Source organism: Lissotriton helveticus, chromosome 9, assembly GCF_964261635.1.
Source record: "Lissotriton helveticus chromosome 9, aLisHel1.1, whole genome shotgun sequence".
NCBI lineage: Eukaryota > Metazoa > Chordata > Amphibia > Caudata > Salamandridae > Lissotriton > Lissotriton helveticus.
In genome coordinates, this window is record NC_136070.1 from 137133226 (window position 1) to 137152917 (window position 19692).

At 41.5% G+C, this 19692-nt stretch overlaps 1 protein-coding gene across 2 annotated transcripts in view; it reads left to right on the forward strand.

The window, feature by feature from the left end:
- SPTBN5 (spectrin beta, non-erythrocytic 5) overlaps positions 1–19692 on the forward strand; it is a 2054098-nt gene that overhangs the window by 459439 nt on the left and 1574967 nt on the right. For both annotated transcript variants that reach the window (XM_078659643.1, XM_078659644.1), the window contains exon 21: positions 13482–13621. In XM_078659643.1, coding sequence (XP_078515769.1) covers positions 13482–13621 — 140 coding nt within the window. The remainder of the gene's footprint in view (positions 1–13481; positions 13622–19692) is intronic.

Here is a 19692-nt window from a genome sequence, read left to right on the forward strand (position 1 = left end):
TCCAGTTCAAAGTACTTCCATTTGGCCTCAAATCGGCCCCCAGGATCTTCACCAAATGTTTAGCCCCAGTGGGCAGCAATGTTGAGGTCCCAGGGAATACAAGTCTTCCCATACCTCGACGACTGGCTGTTAAAAGGACCATCGAGAAACTCCACAATGGAAGCGGTCAGGAGTTCCCTCTCCCTCTTTTCGAATCTGGGTCTGACTCTCAATTCGAACAAATCTCAGTTTCAACCTCGTCAGGAGTTGACCTTTCTGGGAGCGGTCTTGAACACATGCCAGTACAAGGCGTTCTTGACTCAGGAGCGGCAGAACAAACTGTTGAAACTAGCAAACCAAATATTTGCAAGAAAGTCACTTTCAGTTCGGACATTTGCTTCCCTTCTAGTATGTGCTCCTCTGCAATCAGCCTCATCCCTATGGCGAGACTCAGAATGAGACCGTTACAGGAGGAGTTACTTCGTCAGTGGAGGCAAGTCGACCGATCATTCGACGACCGCATCAAAGTAACTACCAAAATGAAGCAAGCCCTTCTTTGGTGGTCGAAGGCGCCCAATTTGTCACCAGGCCTCACCTTTCTACAAGACATTCCAGAGTTCACCCTGACTACGGACGCTTCCATGGAAGGTTGGGGAGGTCACCTTCAGGACCTTCAGATCCAGGGACGATGGCCTCGTCGGTACCGACGGAAACACATCAACAGCGTATAGCTGAGGGCCATTTTTCTGTCCCTGCAAGCCTTCCTTCCCAGGATTGCGAATTCGTCCGTGCTGGTGCGTACGGACAATACCACCAGCATGTACTATATCAACAAACAGGGAGGAACAAAATCTCTCACCCTGTCGCTAGAGGCTCAGGAGATGTGAGAATGGGCCATACGCCATGGCATATCCCTCAGAGCGGAACATGTGCAAGGCGTCCAGAACTCTCTAGCCGACAACCTCAGCAGAGCTTTCACGGGCTGTCACGAATGGGAGCTCAAACAACATCAAGTAGAAAGGATCTTTCAAACTTGGGGAACACCAACGCTGGATTTGTTCGCCACGCAGCAGAACAGCAAATGCCTATTTTATGCCAGCAGGTTTCCTCAACAGGGGTCAAAGGGAAATACCCTTTTGATGAGATGGTCCGGAATATTTGCGTACGCTTATCCTCCGATTCCGCTCATTCCGAAGGTACTGCAGAAGATGAAGAGGGAACATTGCACTCTCATCCTCATTGCTCCCCGTTGGCCAAGACAGTTTTGGTTTCAGGAACTCCTTCTGCTCTCTCAGCGGCCTCCACTTCGTCTCAAACCGACAGTGTCAATGTTAACAAGAGAGGGAGGCCAGGTCCAACATCCGGATCCTCAATCACTGCACTTGCACGCTTGGCTCCTGACTTCCTAGAGTTCAAGGATCTTAACATTTCCTCAGACTGCAGGGCGATCTTATCACAGGCCCGTGCGCCAAGTACCATCAAGACATATCGTTTTAAGTGGAAACGATTCTGCTCCTGGTGTGGAGAAAATAATATTCATCCACTTCAAGCTCCTCCTGAAGACATCCTTCCATATCTGCTGTCTTTAGCTAGGGCTGGACTTGTTTTTTAGTCCATTAAGGTGCATCTAGCGGCGATATCCAGGTTCAGGAAGAGTTCCAACAAACCATCCTTATGCTCATCATCTTTGATCAAACAATTCCTTAGGGGGCTATTCCGAGCTTTTCCACCAGTTCGTCCTCCTCCCCCTGAGTGGGATCTTAATATTGTTCTGTCTCAACTTCTAAAAAGGCCTTTTGAACCTATTCACAAGGCGGAGCTAAAGTTTCTAACTTGGAAAGTGGCTATCTTACTGGCTCTCACTTCAGCCCGCAGAGTCAGTGAGATACAGGCCTTCACTATTGTACAGCCTTTCTTACAATTCTCTAAAGACTTTGTCACACTTAGAACTAACCCAAGATTCATTCCAAAAGTACCAACTCAATTCCACATCAATCAACCGGTCAAACTCAAAACTTTTTTCCCGGATCCTAAAACTTCAGCGGAGAAGGTTTTACATTCTCTGGATGTGAAACGGTGCCTGAGGTTTTATCTTCAAAAAACAAAGGACATCCGCAAATCCAATCAACTTTTTGTTGCTTATGGTCAAGCCACCTTGGGTCAAGCTGTAACGAAAGCAACTATAGCTAGATGGTTGTCTTCTACGATTATCTTCTGTCATGATAAAGCAACAAACCTTTAACAAGAAAGGTCAAAGCGCATTCCACCAGAACAATGTCAGCGTCAACGGCCCTTTTCGCTGGAGTGACGCTGGAGAACATTTGCTGAGCTGCTACGTGGAAAAGTGTGCACACTTTTACCAAACATTACTGTCTGCAGTCGGCAGTTCATGATGATACAGCAGTTGGAGAAGCGGTACTGCAGCATCTTCTACACTAAGGTTAGACTTTTTACAGTCTTTTATTCTTCATTTGCCTGTTTTAAGCGTATCTTTTCATTATGATGTTTTCGCATTTTCAAATGCGGTCATATATCTAATGTACTTATGAAGGTTTTGGTGCATATGTTATGTTAACAAGTTTGTGCTCTATTACCTTCCTGGTTATGTGGGGATGTTTATGGTTTATTTTGTCTCCCACCTTCCTCTAACGACAGACATGATGTCACTGCTTGCTACTCTGATTCAGGCATGTGAATCTATGAAAGATACCCCAATACTTGATAAGAAAACCAGTTACTTACCTGTAACTACGGTTATCCAGTATTGGTATCTTTCATAGATTCACATGCACCCACCCTCCTCCCCGGCACGGCAGTTCTGTTTTATGGATACTACTTCTCACTTGTGCTGGGAAAATCTGAGGAGAACTGCCTGGGCTGGGAAGGTTCTAGAGGGTGAGGACAGCTGATTGGCTGAGGCTACTATTTCAGGTCTTTTTACATAATGATGTAGATAGGCTGCTAAGTTTTGAGGCCTAGTTAGGCCTTTCGGCTTTTCCAGCCTACTACAAGAAATTTTTAGGCACTGCTATTGTATATATTTTTACCGTGGGACTCCCGCCTCGACGACGGGGAATGATTCAGGCATGTGAATCTATGGAAGATACCAATACTGGATAACCGTAGTTACAGGTAAGTAACTGGTTTTCTTCTCAAGCCTTTCTTTCCTCAACCTTCCACTCCAGCGGAGAAGTCGCTTCATTTTCTGGATGTACAGCGGTGCTTGAAATTTTATTTGGATCGCACCAAAGGATTTCGTAAATCTTCACAATTATTCATTGCTTTTGGTGATCCTCGCAAGGGTCTTCCACTTTCAAAGCAAAGTATTGCAAGATGGATTTCCAGTGCTATTCTATATTGCCACTCAACAGCGGGTAAGCCGCTGGACAGCAGGATTAGAGAACACTCCACAAGATCCGTGGCTTCATCTACATCTTTCTTCGTGGGAGTACACATCCGAGACATTTGCAGAGCTGCGACTTGGAGCAGCGTGCACACCTTTACGAAGCATTACTGCTTGGAATCTTTGACACAGGAAGACACAGCTGTGGGCCAGGCAGTCCTGAGGAACCTCGTCCACTAATTGGTGAGCTTTCCCTGCTATCCCTCCTTCCTTTTTATGCACATTTTGTGTTTACTGTCAATACAATTTTTTCTTTCAGTATATAATTTACTTCTGCTTTCATGATGGTACAGAGGCAATCATGTTTCTTTTTATGTCACAACATGTGCTTTATTTCTTATTGCTAGCTACTCTGACATAAACTATGGGACTCTATGAAAGTTCCAATACTCGGGCAAGAAACCAAGTTACTTACCTGTAACTTTGATTCCCCAGTATTGGTAACTTTCATAGATTCCCATGCGCCCACCCTCCTCCCCTGGGAAAGCCCAGCCTTCAGCAGATGTGGTTACTGTTACACAACGGCTACAAAAATCTGAGGCTCTGAGGTTCCTTCAGGAGGGTTCTATGGGGAAAGGCTCCTCTGATTGGCTGCGGCTTAGTTTTGGTCTCTTTTACAAAAAGAAGCGGATATGCTACAAAAGGGAATGAGGCCTGGGCCTTTTTCTTTCTCTTTTGTACCTACTGCTATGTTATTTTTGTTACCGAGACTCCCATTCCGACGACGGGGAATGATACAAGCTATGGGAAGTTACCAATACTGGGGAACCAAAGTTACGGGTAAGTAACTTGTTTTCTTATTAAACATGCATGTTTAGGAAACTGCTAGCTACTCTGATTCAAGCATGTGAATCTATGAAAGATCCAATACTGGAGAAGAAAATTAGTTACTTGCCTGTAACTACAGTTCTCCAGTATTGGTATCTTTCATAGATTCACATGCGACTTTCCCTCCTCCCCGGAGAGGCTTACTTTGTTCTCTAAGGTTTATACTTGCACACTTGTGCTCGAAAATCTGAGGAACCTAGCCTCTCTTGGGATTGTTCTAGAAGGTGCTGTCGCCTGATTGGCTGTTGGTTAGATTTGGTTCTTTTTACAAAAGAAGGTGGCTAGGCTGTGGCACAGACTTTTCATTGCATGGTAGCCTATGGTAATGTTATCTACTGCTGATATATATATATATATATATATATACACACCTTGGGACTCCCACTACGACGAAGGGGATGATTCAAGCATGTGAATCTATGAAAGATACCAATACTGGAGAACCGTAGTTACAGTCAAGTAACTAATTTTCATTTGTAATGATACACATCCAACATTTGTCCTTAGTATTTCAGTGTAATTTCTGCATTTTTGCTTAAGATCAGTATTATCTCCACCATATCCTCTGTTGTGCCAGTTTAAGATTACCATCCAAGCCTCACTTTTTATACGATCAACATTTAATCTAATCTTCAGTTATTCATACGGAATTTTGGTTGTTAAAAAGACTCTTATCCATTGTTACGCAACTCACGCTTTGTAAAAATGTTAACCAAGTCACAATGAGCACCATCTCAACTACCTTTTGCATTGAACTTTCAGATGAACATTTTAAATGTTGGCTTATTGCCAAATGTGGCACCATTTATTTCTTATGCAATCGTTGAAAACCTTCTTCATCTTTGTCCTTCTTTGCTATATAAGGGCCAGCTTTCTGCCATTAAACCCCTACAATCAAGAATATGTAGTCCCTTTTGAGACAAAACCCCCAGACAGTCTTTTATTTTCTAGCAGTTAGAAACAAAAATACATTACCATTCATGCTTGCAATAGGGCTGGATATGTACATACTTGTAAGATTAAGATGGTTGCAATGAAGCATGAGGATAAACAACAAGCGAACCAAGATCATTATACATTGTTCATAATTCATTTAACCTCATGCGTGCGGCACATTTTCCCGCCGTGCGCTGAGTGTTTAAAAACCCCGCGGTTCATGACGAGCTCAGCTCGTCATGAGCGTACGACAGGCGTACCTCATGACGAACTGAGCTCGTCATGAGCGTCGAAGTGGTTAACACAGTTTGAACTATTTCTCCCTCTCCCGGCCTTTTGAAGTTGGAATAGGGATAGGGGCCCTACTCACTAGACATAAAATCTTTGACTTCTTTACATACATAGTCCTAAGATCCATATCCTTACAGCAAGACATGAAAGGAAATAGCAAACCATTGCAAATCTTAATACATAGTTAATTATGCAATTCTCACAAAGTCTAAAATTTTTTGCAGCAAGACAATAATACACATATAACAGTTTACCTGACAATACTGTTCGTCCTCCTCCCATTTTTTGTTTAATTTGGCTTAGGCCCCAACTCATCAGGCATAAAGCTTTTTCCTTGCTTTCACCTGCTGCATCTTATGCACCCAATACTTATAGGAGGAGTTTCTACCATTTTCTGTTTTTGTAGAATCAAATATTTGGCCACTAAAGATGGTTACCGCATTGCATATCCCAAAAAAAGCTTCTAAGGGATCGGTTAATACCGAACCCTGGAGTTTGGCACTGAGCTGCTGAAACACCTTGGTCCAAAAATTAAATAAAACGGGGCAGGTAAAGCAAACATGGAGCCAATGTCCTTTATCAGGGCCACATCTAAAACGTAGCTCAGATGCAGATAGATTTTGTTTTATTGAGATGGCATATAGTAAAGCATCCTTTTTGAGAACAAGGCTTTTCTTTTGAAATTAGCCCCTTTAATGGCTTTTTGGGCCCATTGATTATATTGATTACAGGTAGAAGCCTCAATCATACACACAATTGAAATCTCGATCTTATCTAAAGCTGCCGGTACCAATTTAATATAAAGATGTTCCAACAGTATAGGGTACCAATTCCAATTCGTCCACTAACATAATAAGCTTGGCTAATAGTGGAAGCCACCACATCTCTTGGGGGCTGGATTTTTTGCATGAAGTGATGAAGCATCATATTTGTAATTGCCGGATTACTTGATAGAATCTGCACCCCGGGCTTCATAACGCCAGCCATTCAGAGATCATTAAAGCGAAGAATACCTACTTTTTCCCGGTCCTGGATACTCCTCTTTTCTATCTGGAGGCCTACTAGATTGCCACCTTTTAGTAAGATATTGGGATGAAATTGGGGGAAAAAATGTTCCTCCTCCAGCTGAATGAATCTACAAAGCACAACAAAAGGGAATTTATATCTGAAACGTTTCTAGAGCTTGGAAATGTTGTGGAAGGGGGAAATCCTAATTCCAGATTCACTGAACATTTCCTCAAGATTAAAGTTATTGGAAAGATTTTGCAGAGTTGCTGCCCAAACACACCAATCTTGAAACGAAGCCTGATAGTACTCCTTAAAATGAAGAAGCGCTAATCCACTATCCTCTATAGTTAGTTGTAGAGTTTCCAACCTGGTACGGAGCTTCATACCAAGCCAAATAAAATGTTGCAGCATCTGGTCAATTTCAGTAAAGAAACTCTGGGGTACCTTGATTGTTTCATTAGAAAAAATAAAGAGTGGGAGAATCATTTTGATTGCTGCTGCTCATCCAATAATGGTAAGAGGATACGGCTGCCATTGATGCAATATATACTAGGCTTTAGATAAAGTGGTAGATAGTTAAGTTGGTAAGGCGAGGACATTAGCAAGGAAGAAATGGTTACGACTGGAGCATTATACCTGCACAAGATGTTAAAGAATGTAATTTTCGGTGCACTATGTTCTCTGAGCGTTGATCCTAATGTACTTGTTGTAAATGAATAAAATTTGTTTAGAAAAAAAAAATAGTTAAGTTGGTATAGTTCTGAAAAGTCATGGGATATAAAAATATCTAATATGATTTTAGACCTGGAGCTGTGGCCACATTTCGATGGGTAGTAGGAGTTTGGAAGAATGGAATAAAAGGACTTCCGATTTAGAATGATTAATTCTGTAGCCCCCTAAATCTGAAAAATCTTTAATTATGGCAAATGTTCTATTAATATTGTTCTCCTCAGCATTCAGATACAGTATCAAATCATTGGCAAACCACTTCAGTTAGGTGCTCCCTGTAAAAGTGCTTTGATTAGAGGGTCTCACTGGAGGGCTGAAGCCAGAGGTTCAATGAAAAGTATAGCATCGGGAACATCGGGGAATCCTGCCAGGTACAGCGACTAATTGAAAGTGTTACTGCTGTATGCAAATACACCATGATTTTGGCTTGAGCTCTTACATATAATTTGCCTAAAAGCCTCACTAGCTTCGAAGAGACGCCAAATCTAGTTAAGGTAGCGAAAATAATCTGCCTGTAAACTCCATCAAAGGTTCTTTGTGCCTCTATCATAATGATAACCGTTGTGGTCTTATTATTTGTGAAGAAGTCAATAACATGTAGGAGAACATTGGTGTTACCCATGATAGTTCTCCCTGGTAATAAGCCAGATTGGTCACTATGTACCACTCCTTAGCTAATGGTGTTATTTTAGAGGCAATGATCTTTGTAAAAAAGCTTATAGTCATTGTTTAAAAGGCTCATGGGTCGATATGAGTCAGGCTAATCGGGTGGTTTGCCCTCATTCAAAAAGCTAACAATTACAGCTTCTGTAAATCTACTAGGCACTTCACACCCCTCAAGAATCTTGCTGAACAATTTGATCAGAAATGCCGCAATCCGGGCTGTAAAGATTTTATATAGAAGCAATGTGGACTAGCCCACTATGTGTATATGTTTTTTCATAGTCACTTGTATTGGTGGCCTAGAGATTGGACCCATTGGTGTGTGTTAAAAGACCCCTCACACACCAACCTGGTTGGTGTCATGCTTCATCATTGGGGTCCCAACCAGACGGCCGAGTGCCACCTGGTTGTGCTTCGACGCCTGACTACAGCGGAGCGGGTGTCGTGCAACAGTGTGATGTGAGTGAAGGTGAGCTAAAAAATACCTCATTGTTTCTATACATTACCCTTGTGGACAGGACGCGCCCCAGAAAACCCTTGCTCTTTGATTGATTTTTTGACTGTAAAGATTTTATACATCTCGGCCAGAAATGCACTATTCCCACAAGCTTTCCCATTGGGAGAGATCATGATGGACTCTTGAACCCCAGTGAGCGTGATAGGAGCCATCGCTCTAGACTGCTGCTCTCTTCTAAGAGTGGGTAGTACGATACCCCCTAAATACTCCTTGATTACATCAGATAACGGATCAGGATGTATATAGATTAGTATAGTGTGTTAAAAAAACCTTCTCTATCTCATGTGACTGAGGGCCAGATGTAGGAGGCCATTTACCGACCGGTAACGGCCGATTTAGGCCGTTACCGACCCGTAAATGGGTATTTGTGATGTATGTGGCCAATTTTACCGAATTGGTATTTTTACCGATTCGGTAACTGCCAGATGTAGGTGGGACTCTTCTGAGTCCCAAAGGCCTTACAGATTCTGTATTTTACCACCCAATCCAATTGGGTGGTAAAATACCGAATCCAGGTGTGCATGCACATGTGTGCATGCACACCTATGCCATGTGACAGACAGACATGCCCTTAGGGCATGTCTGCGTGTCACATGGCACACATGCCTGTATTTGGGGTGCTAGAGGGTGTCAAAGTGACACCCCCTGCACCCTTGCTGGAATCAGTATTTACCGAATCTGTAAATACTGATTCGGTAATGCCCATTGATTCCTATGGGCTTCAATGCCCATAGGAATCAATGGGCATTACCGAATCGGTATTTACTGAATCGGTAAATACCGAATCTTACTGATTCGGTATTTACCGATTCTGAAATACCTACATTCCCCCCCCCCCCTATTTTACCACTTCTTAAATACCGAATCGGTAAAATTCGGTATTTAAGAAGTGGTAAAATAGAATTACCTACATCTAGCCCCTAGTTTTCTAGAAATTGGGTTTTGATGAGCACCAGCATGTCTGAGTCTGCCAAAAAGTGCCTCTTCAAAGTCGGCCTGCAAGTGGTAAACTTAGTGCCCTCAATCATGACCCTGATAAGTAATGTATGAAGTGCTTGTACAAGGTTCATAAATCCAAGCCCGGCAAAATCTTGAGGGTCTTTTGTTCAATGATTCTAAACAACTGCAAGGTCAGTTATAGAGGGGGCCTCAGAAGTTGAAGGCCAGCGATAACCTCTCCCCAAGGGATGAGCTTGTACAGGATAGCTCTCCCTTGGCATATCCCAAAAAGGCCCACAAGCATGAACATCAGAATCCAGAAAGACCACTAAAGAAGGCTCATCCTGCAAAAGGCATAGCCCCCACTTCTGATAACCCGTCTCATAATGTGCATAAGAAAGCGTTTAAAAAGACTGTCCAACCCCACAGTCTTTTAAAGATGTTGTGGTCCTCACTAAATGGGTCCGATCAAAACTTCTGTGGATGACAGCGTTTCAGGAGATGCCTCTGTTATTGACAAAACATTAGTCATTGCTAGGTCCGTTGAAAAAAGTCTCTATTCCATTGTCAGCCGCCACATAAGAGACTTCCACAGGCTAAGACCCACAAACTATCCACGACTACAATGACATCTTCTCTGGTGAAGATAATTCTCCACACTCTGTCGATGAAGTCTACGACTGCTGCCCCGTCCACATTGACACCTATGCCAGGGAAGCCTTTACCATCAATTCTATTGATATGCACTGCTTCTTTCACAATATAAAACAGAACATGGGACACCTCCCATAATCCTGTGCGAATTGAAGTTTTGCCACTTCCAGGCAGAAGAAGAGTTGGAGGCAGAGGGCCCTTTTGAGACTGCATGCAGCTCAGACCAATTAAAGGTTGAATGTCAGGACCTTAACCCACCAAAGATGCCACAAACATATGCTGGCGTATCCCACATATTAGCTCTTTCCACTGTCCACACTACGAATGCCATTATGATCCCAACGAAGAGTACCAAGATTACTAGAGTCTTGGTGATATCCCTTACATCCCATGCTCTAGGTGTCAGTTTATCTGTTGAGAAATCTGCAGCAGTTGATGTCAGATTATGATGATAAATATCCTTCAATGACTAGTCAAGGGCACCCGCCTGCCTGTCCACAAGTTTCACAAATAGCACCCTTAAGCCACTTCTTCCACCGTCACCACTCCCATCCAGGGCCGGCTTTAGCAGTGGTGGCACCCAGTGTGCAAACATTTTCCCCCACCCCCATGACCTCCTCCTTGGATTCTCTTACTACTACTGGGAAAAAATACTCCTCATCTCTCCAATCATAGGTTATTGCTGAACATAGCACACCCCCTGAGGTCAGCGCCCCCCTCCACAGGTCAGCAACCAGTGCGGCCGCACCGGTTGTACTGCCCTAAAGCCGGCCCTGCTTCCATCCCAGTAACCTCTGTTGCTGCATCAGCTGATGTTACCTCCAGATCATCCTCCCATATCAAAAAAGAGTAGATTCTACTTAAGATGAGGATGAGAAAAAAAAGGTGTGCTCCATCACGACACTGGTTCAGCTTATAGGGTTGAACGGAACAGTTATTTCGCACGGATAACAGCACCACCTAGTCCACACGCAAAGGATTCACTACCAAACGAAATAACGAAAATTCATTCTCCCATCAAAAGGGCTTAGAAGTGCCTCCTACTAATTATAATTGAGGATACCGAATGCTTACTCTATGCTTTTCATGAACTGTCCAGGAAAAAAGCTGTACCATCAATTCCGATCATTAATCATATATGTCAAGAGGGGCTTAAACGTATTCAAACCCCTCCCACAGTCGCATTCAATATGCTACAAAAAGATAAAAAATATGAAGCACCGAAATATACCCAGGTCTGCCTTATAGGACATCCCCAGGTAGACTCCCTGGTGATGCAGGCAGCCAGGAGATGCTCAAGAAATCCAGTATCACTGGCTGCACACCCACTCGATAGAGAAGGTCTCCGAATAGACAAATGCCTAAAGAGACTGTCATCGAAGCTGCAACTTACCTCACATCGGCATATATATATATATATATATATATATATATATATATATATATATATATATATATATATATATATGTATATATATATATATATATATATATATATATATATATATATAGAGTGTATCCTGCTATTCAGTGTTCTGAGCTTTCTGGTTTGTTTTGGTTTTGGTTGTGGTTTTCATTTCAGTGTTTCAATAGCACTGGGATGCCCTCTGGGGTGGCTAATGCGCTCGTCAATCAGTATTCCTCATCACCATTATTCTAATAGAGAGTGAAAGAGCTTCCTCTGCTATTTTAGAAGTATCCAAGGACGTAGGTAAAGTGAAATTTTGCCAGTTGATCATATGCTCTTCTACCCACATCCACCAGTCTTACAGTTGTTCACCATGTATTTTCTGCATATATTTATGCCATTTTGCATTAAGTCACATTGTTAGATGAAACGACGTTGGCTCCATTAAAATCCCTGGAACGTTTGATCTTTCCTTTCCATTTCCCGTGCTCTATAAAGCATGTGTGCATGTGGCTCTTTTGTGGGATACATGGTGGGTGATTCTCCTGTTGACGTTGGAGTGGTTGCTAATGTCGGATACCAGGGTACAGCAATATATGGTATAGAATTATTGCTCTGAAGCATTTGGACAGTTTCCCTTTCCATACTGTGATGTGAACCATGTGAACACATCTTTAGCATTCAATTTTAAATTCTTTCATTGTTCCCCTCATATGAGACATTTCATTATCTTGTGACTAAATATTATTTCTACGTTGTGTAAAAAACTGACCAGTTGCGTCAGGTTTTGCACACAAGTAGTTATCATTTAGTAGCTGTACTCTTTCCGGAATTTGCGGAACAAAAAGTACATTCATAGATGAGACGGAACTGTTCAATTTATGTGAACGAACTGGGGTGAACTGTATGTAATATTTTTAAGTGGACTTTCCTGGCATTACGGGAACTAAGTGCACAGCCAGCCACGGGACTGGACCACCCAAACCATGCAAAGAATGTTGTAGAATCTCCTGTATTTTCCTGCTCTAAGGGCACATTTCAGTCATACAGGGCCCTCTGCTCTAAGGATATGGTGAACAGCGCCCAAGGCAACAAAGCTCAAAGAAATGTTCAACCCTCCCCACTCTTCGCAGGGTGTGCTCATAGTCGACATATTTGCACGCCGCTGCCACTATATTTCAAACCTTCTTTATCGCGAGACGTCGTCCGGATTCCCATGGTGGGATGGGCTCAAAACGTTTATGTTAACCCTCTGAATCTGCAGGCTGAATATGGATGGGATCGCCCGTTGCAGAGGTCTCCCTGGACAACTGGTCAACAGGCCAAGGCTTCATGCTGTGCAGAACAGCCAACACAGTTTCCCAACAACCACAAACATTCTCAGAATTTCAAAGTATACAGATCAGTGTTAATGTTAACGAGCCATAGGGCCAGAGTCAGATCTATCTAATTTCTGTGCACAAATATCCGCTTTTATATTCATGTGAAGTGCAAACTTCCAGCGTTACCGCACCCTCCTGGTTCAGGTTTCTGTTTGAAGACCCGTCCTTGTGGAGGAGAACCTTCAACCCTGCTAGGAAATGACTTGAATCTGCAAAATCTGCAAAGACTGCAAGAGTCCCATAATTGTATCAGTTTTGTCCTTGGGTGTCCCAGAGCAGTCCTGCTTTACTATCTGTCCATCAAGGGAGTATGTATTTCAGTAGAATTTTCTTTGTCAGATTTTTTGCTCCAGATTAAAGAAGGGGAAACAGTTGAATAGTAAGATGATTGTCTTCTGGGAATACATATTTTTTACTGGACTTTTCTTTTTTGTTAAATTTAAAGATGCTTTATTGAAAAGAAAAAGCTTACTGAGAACGTATCCCAAGAACAGTATTATATGAATACAATACAAATGCACAAAATGTAGATTAGTGTAAATCGATTGTTTCATAAAGCATAAGCAGGATAAATTAAAAGATAGGGAGAGAGAAAAGGAAGAAGGGAGAAAAGAATATGTGGCTTGAATTAGGGATTCGACAAGATGAGCAAAAACACTAAATAATACACATCAACGTGAATGATAACAATAAACTTTAAAAAGAAATGCGGGATATTTCTCATGTGTTTTCTTTTTTTGCCAGGATGAGTTGGGGGCAGTTCGTAGCCAGCTGAAAAGGCATGAAGAATTTCAGAATCTGCTGAGAGCACTGACACTCCGCGTGGAAGCTTTGACGCAGCGTGCGGATGAACTTGAACAAAATGGACACTTTGCTGCCCCTGCGTAAGTTTCTAAAATTTGGGTGAGAAACTCCCCGTTCAACATTGGTCCCTTTATCGTTGTGATGGTAAAATCAATTGTGCTTCAGTGTAGCTGTAAAAAGTAATCTGCTATTTGTTATCTTCTAGTCGGTAATCAACTTTACATCAGCGTGTTAATGTGTTCACTGATGTCGTTGACAACTCCGAACTTGTTCTATATTTTCCTATAAAGTCAAGCAAACATAAAGCCAATTGAAATATGTTTTCTTTCCATGCTAGATCTTTCCATATCATATAAAAACAAATGTACAAGAGAAACTTTCTAGTTAACCAATGAAAAATATATTCTTTTTGTCATATATTCGTGTAATCCCAGTTAGCCTTTCCAGCATCAACTGCTGAATCAGAATACGAACTACACAAGTAACATTTATCGATAACACTTTATGGCAGGTTAATAGATATATAACATGCAGTATCATCATCATCTTGTATTTTTATGCAATTAATACCATAGCCAATTAAATATAATTTGGGATTTAGCGATATATTCCATCTTGCTTTGTATACGGTATAATCAACTGCCCATTGATTATCAATTAATATGTATAATGGCAAACATGACAAGGCCACCCATTCCCATTTTTTTTCTGTCATTCTGCCACACATGGTTTGGAATTTTTCATTATGTGTTCAGAAAGAACTACAAGTATCAAAATGCAAAGAAAATCAGGACTGGATGGAGAGACCCAGATTTGGGACAACTGGTGCGCAATGCAATTAGAGGCAATACACATTCCCATTGAGACAAATTGCCACCTGTTGTGTTTTATAAACTGATAAAGTTGCCATGATCTACATAATTGGGAAGTTTAGCAGCAGAGTTCTGGAAAGTCATCAGAATTAATGGTATAAAAAGGAAAACATTTATGACTGGAAATAACCCTGTTCACAGTCATAGTTTAAAGAACTCAAAGTGTGCATGCAAACCTTTACAAAGAGAGCACCCATAATCTGGCACAAAAGCATACATTTGTTACTTCACTACAAGGGTGACCGTCGAGATCAGAACATAGGAAATAGAAACAAACAGCAGACTCCAATAAAAGGTGAATATAAGTAGTGATGTGTTGCAACTGAAACTCTCGGGGCATATTCTCAATGACTCATCGCAGAGTTATCGGCACTTTATCGCAGCCAAAGTCACGATAAATATATTGCCTCATTCACAAGCTGGTGCTAACAGCCCATATCACCAGTTTACCTGCGATAGCCCCAGCAACTAATACTAATGAGATGCAGAGTAGGCGTTCCAGTGCAAAAAGCCACGACAACACCACTCCGCAATATTCCCAACAACCAGCTAGATCAGCGATAAGATCACAAACAGGCGATAAGGCGCGTTAGCAACAGGAATATAACACCTGCTCTGACCTGGTGTAAAGTCGGACTACAACCTGCACCAGAAAAGGTAGCCCAGCCCAGAGCCACACCAGCAGAACAACAGATGCCATGGAGCCAACGAACATGCAGCTGTACATCCAAGAGGGCCACAACACCCACCGCCACCCCCCCTAGACCACCCCCGCCCCTTCTGGGGCCCTACCCCGGGCACCTCCACCACACCCGGACCATGATATTGCACATCTACGTCCAAAAATTATTAACAAAATCTTTCGCCTGATGTCACACAATCACAACAAATAACATACAGTACAGAAAAATCAGAAGCAATCATTCACCATTCAAAGACCAAACAAAATATCACAATAACATTTTTCAAATTCAAAAAGTCTTTATTTCGACACATGTCATGAAAGACTAACAATATGTATAATACACATTAAAAAAAAAAAAAAAGAGAATCAAAAGGAAACAAAGTCACACAATAAAACCTCCAAAGTAACTGGGACACGTAATTCATACAGAAACAGATCTACTGGTTGTTCCATTTAGTTTAGAATATGTATTAAAAAATAAGAATATACAATATTTAAAACCTTGTCAATAATTTAGTTTAAAAAGTAGGTTTAAGGCTCATTATACGCTTTACAACTAGTGTCACAACACTGATAATATATTGAAAAAAAAAAGGGGGCTAAGCAAGAATGACCAGAGTTTATTTAAAACGTAATTTTTTCCTGCGTATGGCCCACATCCAGTGCAGGAATTTAGAGACAGCAATTACAATACTCTCGGAGCAGTCTGTCTTAAAAATCCTCAGAGCCTCTGTCCCATTAGTAATACCGTTCAACAAACACATTGGCTTTAACCACTGGCGTGGGTGTTTGTACTCCGGACAGATAAAAAAAATATGGGCTATACTCTCCGGATGGGTACTGCAAAAGGGACAGGATAGACTGTTTCCTACAAGCCATTTGCCAGTGAAGGAATTGACAGGAAGGGTACTTTATTTAATAAAACAAAAACAAAAAACATATCAAAAGAGCTAAATGCGACAAATCAAGAAAAAGTAGAAACCCCAAAAAATACATCATTAGTCGCATCTCCGCATCTAGTGACTACAAAAATAAGGAGAACAAATGTCAACTGCCGTAAGCGGATAAAGAAAAGAAAAAAACAGAAGGATCGAAAAGCAAAAGGAACGAAAACCAAGATTCCCAGAAACAACACCGATGATCAACGCAAAAACAAACGAACATCAGATATGTAATAACTCGACGGAGCAAAGGCAACAGTATACGACCTCAAAGGCGCAAGCAGTGCTTTCCCAACCTCTAAATCCTATCACCCCAATATTTGTACCTAGGATTACAGATAAAGAATTAAAGACGCAAAAGGAAAGCCAACAACAAACCCCATTGATGAGGGATGTGCCTTTTAAATCACAGGTAAATTATAACTGTGGAGTGGAAATTACAGACCTCTTCCCTTCGGGAAAGGACCCTCTAAATAGGGAAAGAATAATAAATTTGCTTCAACGGATACAACCTCTACAAGCGCTTGCAAGAAATGACATAAAATGAGTCTCCTTCCCAGACGAAAACAAACTTACATTAGCTATTGCATAATTTTGGTCACCAGTCATCCCAGAAATAATATACAAAGAAAAAGAGACCCTACATAAACTAGGATTTGAAGTGGCCCTTGTAAGGTGGAAACTGGTCCGCCACCAGAACTCCATGAAGTCAAACATCATTATCCAGTAGATCCCGGCTTACAAACAACAGCTGGTCAAATCCTTATAAAGATGACATTTCGGTTTCAATTAACAACGGACAAAGACGAAGCTGGGTTAAGAATAACCAATCTCAGCAAATAATCCCAAGGGACAACTCATGGGCTTGGATCGCAGAAAACCTTAATAACAAAAAAACGGGTCCCGAAATCAAGCGCCCTTTTTAGCCACGGTCTAACCATCTATTCCTGGAACATCGCAGGTAAATCTCAAGAAAAACTAGCAACAATTTCCCAAGATCGTCCAGGGATCGTGGCACTACAAGAAACTTGGGCAACTACAAACTTTGATTTCCCCGACTACTTTGTGTACGATATACCAGCAGAACCGGTCAACCATGGACACGCAAAAGGAGGGATCGCTATCCTCCTATCTGAAGACTACCATTGGGATCAGGAAATTATCCCAACACATTCAAAGAACTTTCAATGTTTGAAAATCAAAATAGGGACTGATAAGACCAGAAGCTCGACCAAAATGCTTATCTGTAACGTCTATATTCCACCGGGAGCAAAAATGGATGCACTATCGATAACTATTTTCGAGGATATCGAAAAGGTGGTTGAAGATCAGAATTTCCCGCAGATGCTCCTTATAGGAGACCTAAACGGACAAATCTCTAATGATTTATTAGAAACATGGGATTTAGGAGAAGAAAATGAGGCTCAGGCAATATCCATTCCTCAATTTCCCTCAGGATGTAAACCAAATAAGAGAGGGAAAATCATTTTAGCATCACTTGCTACTCTCAACGGAGTACTTTTAAATGGCAACATAGAAGGTGACATCCCTGCTTCCTTTACAAGAAGGGGAGGATTCAGTGCATCAATCCTTGACTATATGATCTGCAGTCCAGGCCTCTTTGCTCTAGCACATCAACTTAATATAAAGTTCGAGAAAGGAAGTGACCACGCTATTCTTCAATTAACAACAGGATTAATCCAGAAACAAACAACTTCAGTACACATAATGGAGCTGCACAAAACAGCTCTCATAAATCCAGTCCAGGGTCGGCTAGCGTGGAACCCTAAAACCATCAAAGAAATCACCAAAACCATTGAGAACTCAAATTTACTTTCAATTGATCACAACATAAACCCAATATTAAATTTTGAGGCAGTTGCCAAGAATCTTGTTCAACTACTACAGAAGAGCGGAAAACGAGGAATGATAAAAACACAAGGCAACAGAAGAATGTCCTCAGATCTCAAGGCAAGGGAATTAAATAAATTGATTAGGGCACAATTCCTATATTTCTCTGACACCAGAAAACAGGAAATCAATAAACTAAAAAACCATCGCAGAAGACAAAAATTAAAAGAAAACCAAATCTTACAGGATAAAAAATGGATAGACCTCCAGATAGCAGCAAAAAGACAAGACAAACGTACTTTTTGGACTATAATAGCACAAGAAACAGGAACAAAGAAAATGTTAAAATCAAACCCTGTCCCACCGACAGACTGGGAAACATATATAACTAATCTATATAAAGTAAACCAAGTCTCCAACTGCGACACAGTAATGCAAATCGATATAGGACAGGATAAAGTCATAAACATTGAGCCACTAACACCTTCCTTAGTAGAACATCACATAAAAAAGGCAAGAAGGTCGGCTGCAATGGGACCAGACCAAATTCCGATTACGGTCTTAAAGAACAACCCAAAAGAGTGGAGTAACTTTTTAACATACACGTATAATCACATACTTAGTACAGGGGAAACCCCGAAGTCCTGGAAGGGAAGCATAGTAATCCCGATTCATAAAAAGGGTTCGAGACTGCTCCCCGGGAACTATCGACAAATAGCTCTCCTAGATGCAACCGGGAAGATTGTTGCCGCCGTACTTCTAGATCACCTAAAAAAATGGGCATTTTCAACCGGCTCCATTCCACTCTTCCAAAGCAGGATTCAGACCCAAACACTCAGTCATAGATAATATTGCAGTACTTCAAACAATACTAGAAAAATACGTGGTAAAAAAATCGCAGGTAGCATATGCAGTATTCGTAGACTTTACCACTGCTTTCGACAAGGTCGATCGAGTTAAACTTTGGAACAAATTACAGAAAATGGGAATACCACAACATCTCCTCCATTTAATATCATCATTGTACTCCGGAACTTGGTGCCAAGTCCAAATGGGGAGGGAGAAAGGTCTAACCTCCCCATTTCCAACTCCAAACGGCCTGCGACAGGGGTGTCTTTTAGCCCCCCTATTATTCTCCCTATATCTGAGTGATCTACCAGAAACTCTTAATCAGGTCAATAACTTTCCGCCGAAGATTGCTTCCACCAAAATTCACTGCCTGATGTACGCCGATGATGTAGTAATCTTGGATCTGACTCCCTTCGGTCTCCAACGAAACCTCACGGCACTCACTACATATACAGATGAAAACTATTTAATCCCTAACACCACTAAAACAAAAATTCTACCATTTACAGGAAAGAATACTTATTGCAATTATAACTGGCTACTAGGAGGTAATCCATTGGAAATCGTAAAAGAATATATATATATCTTGGGGGAACATTTTCTCAGACTTTGCGCAACCAGCCTCATTTGCAAAAAATGGGACATAAAGCAGATGCCCATACAGGGGCTCTCCAAAGACTTTACTCATCCACTGGTCGAAGACAATTTTCCTCCCTGCTCCAGGTTTATAATGCGAAAATATCTGCAGTTTTATCATTTGCAATAGAACATATTCCAATAAAAGAATGGTCTCAAATAGATGTCAAAGAAGGGAAAATCCTGCGGAAGTTAACCAGGATGCCGCAAGCTGTTCCGGTTCAAGCTCTCAGGCTAGAACTATCGTTAATTAGTTCCTATGCCAGAGGGATCATAAATATAATTAGATGGGCATATAACCTGGCTCACGCAGTCCC